This window comes from Rhinopithecus roxellana, chromosome 6 (assembly GCF_007565055.1).
Source record: "Rhinopithecus roxellana isolate Shanxi Qingling chromosome 6, ASM756505v1, whole genome shotgun sequence".
Lineage (NCBI taxonomy): Eukaryota > Metazoa > Chordata > Mammalia > Primates > Cercopithecidae > Rhinopithecus > Rhinopithecus roxellana.
Genome location: NC_044554.1, coordinates 53,325,152 through 53,337,400, shown reverse-complemented (window position 1 = coordinate 53,337,400; position 12,249 = coordinate 53,325,152). Strand labels below are relative to the sequence as shown.

At 47.4% G+C, this 12,249-nt stretch overlaps 1 protein-coding gene across 5 annotated transcripts in view; it reads right to left on the bottom strand.

The window, feature by feature from the left end:
* Positions 1–7,651, bottom strand: part of HIPK2 (homeodomain interacting protein kinase 2) — a 220,257-nt gene extending 212,606 nt beyond the window's left edge. For 3 of the 5 annotated variants that reach the window (XM_030931935.1, XM_030931937.1, XM_030931938.1), the window contains exon 1: positions 7,268–7,547. In XM_030931935.1, coding sequence (XP_030787795.1) covers positions 7,268–7,286 — 19 coding nt within the window. In that variant the 5' untranslated portion in view covers positions 7,287–7,547. Of the gene's footprint in view, positions 1–7,267 lie in introns of all 5 variants that reach the window. The other 2 variants (XM_030931934.1, XM_030931936.1) reach the window with 1 other exon arrangement.
* Between the last annotated feature and the right edge of the window lie 4,598 nt (positions 7,652–12,249).

Below are 12,249 nucleotides of genomic sequence, written 5' to 3'. Positions count from 1 at the left end.
GAATGATTTTACTTCGAAATAACAATTCCATAGGTTGAATTAACAGGGAAATATTAGTATGAAGGAAAATGGTAAAAATACACAAACAAACCCTTTGTTCATCAAGATGCAAATCTGTAACTGTGTGGAGCCAGAAGTGCTTTTGTAGTCAATGTTATGGAAGGTTCTGTGGTGATCTCTCACTGCAGATGGACAGAACCACCTGGAGGAAAATGTCCTTGTCCACTCACGTATTAGACTGCATTCTTTTTGTGACAAAGGTTTTTATAAAGTCGACAGCATTAACACATGCAGAAGAACTGATCAATCTTAATTCTGCTTAAACACAGTGGCATTTAATTGATCAGAACCTACTAAGGCAAAAGTACTTAGGCAAGAATTGTTAAAACAGACTACTTTCAAAAACACTACAAATTTGTTCAATGCTGTGTTCAGAAATAAGTCGCTATAAAACCACGAAGTTATTTTGGAGTTTTAAATGTTTGCTGCCTTTTTTTTTTTTTTTTTTTTTTTTTTGGCAATGATTTTACTAGCTTGCTTTCTAAGGGCAAAGATATCTGTCAGAAAAAACACAAGCTGCAGTGATGTCGTTCATTACATCTTTTGCCTTTTCCATTGGCTTTAGACCAAAGACAGGGAGGACTACCCTCTGAAAGTCTGACTTGTAACCACTCTCATAAACACCTAGCTCACTCACCTTGGAGAACCTAGTAAAACAGGTATGGCTTTAGCTGACTCAGAATCTATAAAGAATTTGACAAACCGTCCTTTCTAAATGAGGATGACCTGACACTGCTCAGAATCATCAAGATTCTTCTGTGTGCTCACCCTTCTTTCAAGTGTAGTTCAAGAAGTTTTCATACTTATGGCCTCTGCATTCTGTTTGTCGGATCTACAGGAGATAATTAAGCAAGATTCTAAAGAGTTGGAAGTTGAGGGGTGAAATGCAAAGTGATCAGTGGAGTTAAGCAGAAGGTGGCTTTGTTGGGGTGAGGGATGCCAGACACAAGTACAAGAAAAATAAAGACTCACGGCCGAAATGAATGCGAGCTACAGATGAGTCACCAATCCAGGGCTGCGTAAGCTATAACTTAGATGCATTAAAAGGAACAGTCAATTCCACAAATATTTATGAAGTGCCTACTAGGTTTAAGGAACTGCACGGCTATTGTAGGGGATACAAAGATGAATCAGACATGGTTCCTGCCCTCCAGGGGTTCACGATGATGCAAGAACCCTGAAGTCGTTTTTCTCTTATACACGGTACTAATGAGAACATTATTAAAGAGCTGTATTCAGTTTTAACTGCCACCATTTTTTTAAATAGGGAGAAACTAGAGAGAGTTCAGAGGAGAAGAGATGCTTTCAGTGACACAAAACAGGCTCTGTGAGGAAAAAGCTAAAGAGACCCAGTTATTATCTTTAAGTATATGAAAGGTTTTAGAGAAAGGAATTGAGTAAAAGAAAACAAGTTTGAATGACAGCAGGCGAGATTTCAGCCAGGCCCAGGAATTTCTTGACAATCAGGTTAATAGAATACTGGAATTGGTCACTCAGGGAGTTCCAACTGCCCTTTCCTGGAAAAAAAAAAAGAAATTAATGAACTGACAATTTCAAGTCACGGACATTCACCTTCCTGAAGACGGGGGTGAACTGTATCTCTGTCAAGGTCTTCTGCTCTGGGGCTCTATGCCCCTGAAGCTAGGCCAGGCTTTTCTTTTTCCACAATTCCCTGAATGATCCGCTCTGTGTAAGCAGCCACTGAATGCTTTGGAGTGACGGCCTGATCTACAGCCCCACCACCAAGTGCCACTCAACTACCTGGAATACAAGGTCTCAGTCAGGCGACAAGGCTGGGAATCCATTCTCCAACAGCCATGTATGATGCAAGAGTCCACTCGCAACAGAGCCTACGACACACCAAATATCGCAAATGAACATCTCTGAGAACTTGTGCAAATTAGAAACATATTTGCATTGGCAAGGATGTAAGATTTAAGTAACAAATAGAGGAAGACAGGATATTTTGCAAGTTAGAGACAGTAATATCTAAGGACATTTCTAAGAAAGCTTATAATGAGTATTTTCTACACTCAGAAACACTTTTCTGAGTCCACGTAAAGAAAATACTTAAAGAGAAAATAGGAAAATGGGGTCTTCCCACTCTTTATTTATTTACCTATTTATTGAGAAAGAGCCTCACTCCACTGCCCAGGCTGGAGTGCAATGGCACAATCTCAGCTCACTGCAACCTCTGCCTCCTGGGTTCAAGCACTTCTCCTGCCTCAGCCTCCCAAGTAGCTGGGATTACAGCCTCCCACTACCACGTCTAGCTAATTTTTTTGTTGTTGTTGTATTTTTAATAGAGATGGGCTTTCGCCATGTTGGCCAGGTTGGTCTCGAACTCCTAATCCACCCACCTCAGCCTCCCAAAGTGCTGGGATTACAGGTGTGAGCCACCGTGCCTAGCCAAGTCTTCCTGTTCTAGCTGAAGAAAACACAGGCATGTCAGAAGTATGAACTGCCACTTAAAGAAAAAAGAAGAAAAAATTCCATCTTGAATCAGACCCAAGGTCTAATGAGTCTATGCTTCTTTCACTTCCCCCACCCTGTAAAGTCGAGGACAACGATTAAGATTTTGTTATTTTGACAAACCCAGAACCTGCCACAGGGCCTGGCATACAGCAAGGTCCTACATAAATGTTTGCTGGATGAATGCATTAAACATGGGCCCTCGTCTGTCAAGTGGTGGCACACGTGAGTTCATGTGGGTGAAGGGTGCAGGGCGGTGCACAGCACAAAGTCAATATGGCCTAAGTCACCAAGATCACCATGACCCTCAAGCATCTGGGTTTCTTTTAGAGGAAAAATAAAGATCTTCCTATACTCTAGGTTTTTCCTTTTCTTTTTACCCCGCAACAGGGAATTGCCATATGAAATGGAACTCTTGCGAGTTTGGGCCTTTCAAGTTCACATCCCATCGGTGGTTATGTAAAGTCTGCTGCCATTATTCTGAAGCCCGTCTTTGATACCAACCCAAAGTCCTTGAATTGTCATCAATAAGACTACCAGAAAGCATGGGCGAATTACATGGTCAGAGAACAATAAGAAATGCTCACATATCACATCCTCTTGATCATCACTACTTTGTTCCATACAAACCTCAAAGGTGGTTCACCAAGACTGCTGGTCTCTATGGGAGGAAGAGAGAGAGAGAGAGAGAGAGAGAGAGAGAGAGAGAGAGAGACAGAGAGAGAGAGAGAGAGAGAGAGAGAGAGAGAGAGAGAGAGGGAGAGAGAGAGAAATATAAAACATAAAATACAAAGAATCTGAGCCGCTGTAACTTACAGAAAGCACCTAATTATTGCCTTTTGTAGGAAAATGATGTTTAATGCATGATGAGGCAGACCCTGGCTTGTGGTGGGCGACAAGCCTCCCCTTGGAGGAGGCCCTTGGTGAACCACCTCTGGGTGCTCCCTTGCCCAGCCTGCTGCCTTGTTTAGGAATGGATCTTGGTTAAGGGCAAAGGTTATCTTTCATACCTGGGGATACTTTCCAAGAGGCACAGCTGCAGCCCCTGAAACTCTGCCCCAGCAGTTTATTTCCACATTTTTCAAGTAGCACAGAAAGTGCCACTATAGAAGAGAAATTCTCTACCTGAAACTAGCAGAAGCTCAATGCAAATAAAGAATCTGGAAAGGTCACAGAGGGGGTAAAAAGAAGGTTCTTTCTTCTATGGCTATAGGGGGTTTATTGTTGCTGGTGCCCAAACTGGAAAGGGAATCGCAGGAGATTAATAATTGAGATGTTGCTATTATTGGTTTTCTAAACTATTTGTGGGTTATTCTTTCCCTGGAGTCATCATGCCTGTAAGCATCTCAGAAGATAGAGGGATTTAACACACACTGAGAAGATGCTTACTATGGCCAGGGACTTTACATGCACTAGTTTCTAATGGAGTTCCTGCACAATTCAATAAAGCCCAAAGTCATATGGCTAGATTCAAACTCAGGTTTCTCTGATGCAAGTATCATAGCACACTGTCTGAAATCAAGGATAAGATTAAGGCACCTTACTTACTACTCAAATATGGTGAGAAGAAAAGCAATATTTATACTTACTAATTTTTAAAATATAAAACCTACACACAGGAACAGATATTTTAGGGCATGTATCATCAAACTCTGCTAACTGAAGATGATTCCGAATCTCATTTCTTGGTAGACAGCTTGGTAGATAGGCATCTTCAGGTCTATCTGATGATGAATTGCAGCAGAACAGTTTTTGGAAGTCTGTAAAGTGTTCCTTTACATAAGCCAATAGTAATCAACACAGCATATCTCAGGGAGAGGAAAACATAAATAACTTGGAATTCAGGCTCCTCTCATTCAGAACCCATGGCAATAGAGACCTTGGTTGTTGGCCTTTGCACTAGATATTGAAAAAGCCTTGCTAAGCAAGTTGATAGAGGAAATACAATCACAAGGCAAATGTTTAACCTTCTAAAGAAAATAAACCTTTTTTATAAGAAGTTCAGTTCCAAACCACCAAAAACTAACATGCTATTTATACACCTATTCTTCAAGAAAGCCCAGGAAGACTGATTCTCTTTGCCACCCATTAATTCGTATTATCAAATACCCCTTGTTTCAAAAACAGCATTTCTGTCTAAATCTCTGGCAGTTCAGAAAGCTCCATTAATGCATCTGGGCCTTCACCTGGTATTCCAACCTGGTGCAGCAGCACCCCGTTGAAACAATTCCCCCTTGTGTCACTACACTTTTCCTGAGAAGAATCATGCACAGAGGAGCTCAAAATCCACAAGGAATCCCTCTTGTTATAGAAATCTACGGGAAAAGCTCTGCTCATTTAGCGTGCACACAGGGAGTCCATGTGTTCTGATTGAGATAGGGGAAAAATCAGGTTTCCTGAACCCAGCGGATGTTACCACGGCGGGAGAAAGGAGGTCATCAGAGTCTTGGCACACTCATCAGTGAGTGAATGCGGGTCCTAGCAACCTAATCCTTGATTCTAGGGGTCACCTGTTGTAGAGCATATCCAACAATCTCTTTCAAAAACACCCAGGCCTGGGCTTTTGGAAGAGTGATGTGGGCTAGTTGAGGTGGGATGGGGAAGAAGATTAGAAAAATAATTATAAAGGTGCACAGAGAAACATCCGGAATAAAAGGGTGCACAGCACAGGAATAATGAAGAAGGCACATGGATAAGATGGAGGGAAACCGAGGGCTGAAAAAAGAGGCCACCACGGAGGTCACCTGAGACAGGGAAGGAAGGCTGGCAAATAAAAACAGTTCATGAGACTTTTGAGATCCATGATTATTCTTAAACCGTAACACCCTACACACCTGCCATTCTTATCTGGCCTAAAGAACTGGAAGAACAATGTAGCAGGAACGGGGAGAGCCAAGTCTCAGCCTCGGGGGCATGGCCTACATTCCGTATGGATTTAGAATGAAAGGAGCAGGAGGAGAACAGTGCAGTTCCCAAGATGGCTTTCCACAAAGTTGACAAAATACACCCCAACTCACATACCCGGTCCCTAGTAACAGGGAAACCAGCCGTTTACTATAGTTCTGAATTCAATGCCAAGTTCCTTCTCGCAACTCACCAGGAGTGTCCAGCAGAGGGAGTCTCAAGGAGGTACTTAATAAAGAGAAAATTGTTTCATTTTAACACTCTAGACAGTGGGAGCATTGACTGTAGCCCCCTCCTGTAGACGCAGATGAACAATGAACGCCCGACATGGGTTCTCCCGCATGTTCACATGTCCACCGGCATGTTCTATTCTGCGTGGTGGAGTGATCAGAAATTTCGTTTTGTTTTGTCGAATGGTTAAATGGACCTTGTGTTCTTCAGAATCAAAGAGGAAAGCCCCTGGAATAACATCTCTCTGTTGCCTTCTAAACAGCCCCTTTGTTTCTAAGAGAGTCTGAAAAAAAATATTTACAGTCCATAGGTTATTTACAGCCTCGTTATCCAGGGCCTGACTGGTAACTTTATTCCGGCCAGAAACCTAATTCATTTGGAGCCCTGAATCTAATAACAGATTTTCTTTTCAGATAAGTTTTTTTTTTTTTTTTTAATCAGCCTCTTATAACAGAGATAAAACTATTAACGCCTTCCCTGTCTCACTGGCCACAACTGTTCTCCGGATTTACAGGCGGATTACATTCCCCCCTCGCGCCCTCCTCTGTGCCACACAAACCCTGTCCCCTCTCATTTGCGATTTCATCCACAGAATATCTGAACAAAACCGAAAGAAAGCCAGGGGGACCCACACTAAAAGTATGTGAAGGCTGTGATTTCAATGATTTCATGAGACAAACATTTACACGATGAAACGACTGAAAAATCAGATACACTTGGGTTTAAAATTTCTCCTACTACAAGCACACAAAAACACATCGAAGTGTAAAAACTTAGTTGATTCTGGGTTGCTTTCTGGCTGGAAGCTGACAGAACGGACTGAAGAGAAACGAAAGACAGTGTGCGAGGCAGACCTACTGCTTTTCTGCCTTGCTGTTCTTTTCTTTCTTGCTAAAGGCAAATGGGGAAAAATACCCCGACGCCAGGTGAAGGTGCACAACACAGGTCGACCCAGACCGAGCCAGAAAAACGTCTCCGCCGCTCCCCCGGCTGGAAAACCCAAAGTCCACGTCCCCTTCCACACGCTAATGCGGGGAGATTTTCGCCTATTTCATTGTTCTGCCTGGCTCTGACATGGACTTTTCATCTCTCTCCCCACCTAGCCCCGTGCATTCCGATTCCACAGCCCCCCCAAAATCGGAGGCTCGCGGAGAATAAAGGAGCGTGGGGTGGGCGCGGAGAGAAATGGGAAGGGGCGCGGGGCGGAGAGCGAAGTGGAAAGGAGGTGCTCCGAAAGGTAATGTGGGGGGGCGGTGGAAGCTGAGCCGCATCACCTTCATTTATCGCAAATAAATAAAAAGCACAGTCACCGGTCCGCCTTCCCCGGCGCCCTTGCCCTCCGCGGGCAGCCGCCCACCCTCGCACACGCCCCCTCCCCTCCTGCGCCCCCGGTCCCTCTCCCCGCCCTGGAAGCAGGACCCTGCCGGCGCCGGGTCCCGGTCATCTTCCGGGCGAGGGAGGGGGTCGCGGCCCCCTCGGGCCCCGGGTGGGGGCTGGGGCGGGCGCCGGGGGCTGCGGGCGCGGGGCCGCGGGCAGAACAAAGCTGCGGGGGCCGCGGCGGGCGGCTGGCGCGGGGTCGGCGGGGCCGGGCGCCCCTTACCTTCGTACACGGGGGCCATCGGGGCCGGGGTGTCCGCGGTTCATGGCAACGGGGACGGGAAAGCGGCGCGCGAGCTCGGCCCCCCCAGCCTCAGTCGGAATCTGCCATCTTGAGCCTGTGTCTCCGCTCTCGGCGCAGCCGAGGCCGCCCGCGCCCGCATCACCGCCTCCCGTGGCCGGCGCCGGGGGAGGGGGCCGGGCGCGCCGCCGCCGCCGCCGCCGCTGCCGCCCGGGCCCGGCGCGGGGGGCTCGGGGCTCGGGGCGGCCAGGCGGGCGGAGCGGCCGAGGCCGAGGCGCCGAGCGGCCGCGGCCCCCGAGCGGGTCCGCGGAGGGGCGGGAGCCGGGGGCAGCGCGCGGCCAGGGCCGGCGGGGCTCAGCTCAGCATGGCTGGGCGCGGGGGCTCTGCAAAAGTTGCTGGCGGAGGGGGGCGGCGGGCGGGGGCGGGGCGCGGGGCCGGGAGAGCCACAGGGAGTCCGCGCGCAATCGAGCGCCGATGGCACGGATGCGAGGCGGGGAAGGCCGAGCCGAAGGGCAGAGCCGCGCCGGCGGCCCGAGGGGACCGCGCCGGGAGGGGCTGCCGCGCAGCGCGGGGGGACTGGGCGCGGGGCGGGCCCCGGGTAGCGGGTGAGAGGGCCGGCCTGGACCCGGCGGGCGCAGGGCTCCGAGCCCAGCGCAGCCGAGCTGGTCCGCAGAGGGGCCCCCAGAACTTTGTGTGTGTGTGTGCACGCGCGTGTGTGTGTGCCCAGGTGCGAGGGTGCGCGCGTGTGCTGGCGGGGAGGGAACCGACCCGAAAGAGAGCCCCGGGCTGGCAAAGTGGCTCGCCCATCTCACAGCCGGTTGGCGCTCGCGGAGTTAGGAGTGGAATGAATGAATGAAGGAGTGGGCGCGCGCCGTGTTCCCGGGGAGGGTGGGTGAGTGGAGGAGCTTCGGAAAGCCACGCGAGGTCAGAGGCACCGAAGCCCTACCGTGCACGCCGCGGAAATGCAGCCCCCAGGGTGGTCGCTGGGTTCCTGCCGGAGTCTGGCTTCGACGTCACCCTGATCTTCGCCTCCTCGCGTCTTCACTGTCCCGAGGGTCCCCCCTCCATCACCGAAGGGGCGCTCACAGCTGTCTGGGTCCTCGCTTTTCACAGCGCTCTCTCCTATCAGGGCTTTCGCTAAACACTCTCCAAACTCTCCCCAGCCCGGAGCCTCTCCAGGTTTGCTTCTGCAGCTGCCTCCCGGATGCTTGGATAGGATGCCCTGCCATCCCCTCCAACTTAGGAAGACTTGTTGAGTCTCCTCTTAGGCACTGTTTTTAAAACTGTGGGTCGTGATACAGTAATAGATCATAAAATAAATGCAGCAGAAGGCAACCGGCTTTCAAAAAGAATGACATGGAATCCAATAGAAAATATTAGAGTCCATTGCCCTTAGTAAGGGCAACTATTGTTTCATAAACCTTTTGTTTCGATTATAGGTACTGGACAAGTGTACTAGACCATGATGTCAATTTTATTTCCGACTGTAAATCGTGGGTTTAAAAAAGTTGAAAAGCTATCTTTTTAAGGTGTAAAATAATGATCTCTAATACTGTATGACATTCTTAAAAACAACCCCGTGATTTTCTCACTACTTCTTATCCTTTCCGGTCTCCATCTTCCATTCCCATCGTCCATTCCCCGCCCCCCCCCCCCCCCCCAGCAAAAAAGGCAAACTCTTTAACATTTTGTTAGTGGCGCATCACGACCCCTTTCTCTGTGTGATCTTGGACTCTGCCATCTTCCTTGCCCCCATAATCAATGCTACACTTCCTACCCCTTCTCTTAACTTAATGCCATTCACATTTGCAGAATCCTAGACTACTGTTGCTAAAAGGGACCTCAGAGGTCATCTGGGCCAGCCCTACCCTTTTAGAATTGAAGAAATGGAGTCCAGAGAAGTAAAATCTGTTGCCCAATGTCACACAGTATTGAAGCTTAGGAACAGGTCTCGTGGCTCTCACTCTAGTGTTCTTTGCTCCACACCTGTCATTTATCTCTTTCTCTTCTATCCTCCCTGCAATCTTTAACTTTAGTCTTGGCCCAGGTCATCCTAAATACTGCCATCTTCATAATATGTGGTTCTGGCCATGCCACGCTCCTGGCTAACATCCTCTAAGGACTCAAGCTCTGCAGGTGGGGCTGAGTTTTCTAGCGCCTTGGCTTTTCGTCAAGGCAGGTGAGTCCTGACTTAGCTTTCTAAGGACATGAGTTCAGCAAGTCACTACTTTTCTAGCCAGACTGGTTTACTTGTAGCCCACTGCCAGCCTCACCCATCTCTGTCATTGTGCCTTTGCCCAAGCTGTCACTTTCGCACCCACTTTCCCAGAGGGGTGCCTTCTCCATCTTCTCTCTTTAACCAGATTCTACCTGTGCCTGGATCACCTCCTCCACAAAACAGCCCAAGATAGCATGGGAGTAAGTCAGACCTAGGTTCAAATCCTAGCTCTTCCACTTAACTATGTGATCTTGGTCAAATTGCTTAACCTCTCTGAGCCTCAGTGTCTGTATATTGATTATGAGAAGGAGAACAATAGTAATGTTCTCCTTTTGCATCTATAAATCTCCATCATAGCCTTCACCACACAGGTATGTAACTCCCTATTACATACATACCCTACATACATGTCTCTCTGCCCCTTTCTAGTGCTGGCCATTAGAACTTGCTGCCATAATGGCAGTGTAGCCACTTATGTCTGTGGAGCCCATGAAATGTGGCTAGTATGACTGAGGAACTGAATTTTTAATTTTAATAACTATGGGTGGTTAGTGGCTACCATTTTGGCAAGGCATCTCTAGACTGTAAGCTCAGTAAGGACAGAAACCATGTTTTTCTTGCTTTGTATTGTATGTCCAGTAACTGTGCATTGCCTAGTGCATGGTGAGTACTGCACACGTATTTGTTGAATGGATGATAGCTGCAATTTGTTGCATGCCCCATTGTGTCCTGCACAACACTAAGAACTTGATAAAAGGCATTTCATATTGTCCTCTTCACAGCCCCTGAGGCTGGGTTAGATTACAGAGAGAGTTTTGTATAGAGGGCAGACATATAGTAGGGATTCAATAAAAGTTATTATTATTCTGACTCCTCCCTGTGACCAGCCCCACTGACTTTTGCCTCGTCTTTCCTTAGGCTCACAGACTATTTCCTGCCTGTTGCTCACGCTCTGTTGTCCACAGCATACCCCTACCCTAGATGGCTGACTCTTGTCTTCTGTGTAGGTACCCTGTGTTCATAACTGGACTGGCAGCGTCTTGGAGCAAGGTCCCTGCTTTACAGGACTGCCCCTGAACTCAGCACTGACCGGTGTTCATGCCCTCTAAGTCCATCCCAGCTGCTGTCTAGCAGTGAGTGATTCTAGGCAATCTTAAAATGAATATCACTTGTGTCAACTGAAAACATTTTACAGGTAGTCTCCTCCCCATAAGAAGGGAACCATCTTGGGCAAGGAAATAGAGTCCCATGAAAGGGGAACAAGATGGAGCCATACGGATAGAGGCCTCCTTTCTTTTCAGGCCGCCATGACTGAAGCTGTATCCATGAGATGCAAAACATGCATTCAATTGAGCTAGCGTAGTTGGTATGATATAATGGAAAAATATTCTTGAAATGAGCTTAGATTTTCTTTCATGAATTGGCAGACTGAGTATACTAATTGTCTCCTTTCCCTCTGGGGACTGCAATCAAGTGGCAGCAAGGTATAAACCTAACAGTGAAATGTCACTGAAGGAGAGCATGGGAGCTGGGAGGAGAGAGGATCTGCGACAGAGCCTGGAGAGTACCAGTATTTGAGGCATGGGAAGAGGAAAAAGAGCTCCACATGGACGAGACGGCAGAGAAGTTGGAGGACAGCCAGGACAGGGGGATTCCTCAACATCCCAGCGAGGTCAACAGTGCTGCATGATACTGAGAGGCCCATGTCAGATAAAAGCAGAGAGGCAGCTGGGTGCTGTGGCTCACGCCTGTAATCTCAGCACTTTGGGAGGCTGAGCTGGGCAGATGACCTGAGGTCAAGAGTTTGAGACCAACCTGGCCAACGTGATGAAACTCCGTCTCTACTAGAAACACAAAAAATTGGCTGGACGTGGTGGCAGGTGCCTATAATCCCAGCTACTTGGGAGGCTGAAATAGGAGAATCACTTGAACCCAGGGGCCAGAGGTTGCAGTGAGCCAAGATAGTAACGTTGCACTCTAGCCTGGGCAACAAGAGCTAAATTCCACCTCAAAAAAAAGCGGGGTTTGGGGAGGGCAGAAAGGCATCCATTGGATTTAGCAACAAGAATTGCATTAGTGACTTTGGTGAAACTAGTTTGGAGGGAAATACAGGTTTCTTAAATTCCACCTGAATATGTGTCCTGTTTTATGGGTGGAGATAGTAGAAGGATGGGGAGGGCTAGGGAGGTACCAGAAAAGAGAACCAGAGAGTACTCCAAGCAGACAGGGCATTGCCAGTCATGGCCTGAGACAATGAGAGGGTTCTGGGAGCTGTCCCATTTGGCTAGAGATAGTGTGCATTGTATTTTATTTATTTAATAAACACATTAGCAGTCAGTGTTCTAAGGAGTTTAATCAATCATTTAAAAAAATCACTTTTTTTTTTTTTTTTTTTTTTTTTTTTTTTTTTACAGTACATGGAACTCTACATTGCTAAAATACCGTTTAACTTCAGGGTGCATTGAAGAGCAATAATAAAGGCAAGAAAACTGGAAAGGATATAGTAACCATCTATACCGTTACCTCTCCTTAATTTGCCTTTCTACAAAATGGTGCAAGTCATATCTTTCTTGGGAGTTGGTAGAGTGAACATGGGGGAGCTTTGACCTCATTTCAAGTTCATTTTGCTTACAGGACATGGAATGAAGGGTCTTTTTCTTTTTTTTTTTTCATGTATGCCTATAGTTGTGAAGCTGCACAACATAACAATATCTTCAAGGCCACAGGATAGAGATAACCCTCTTTT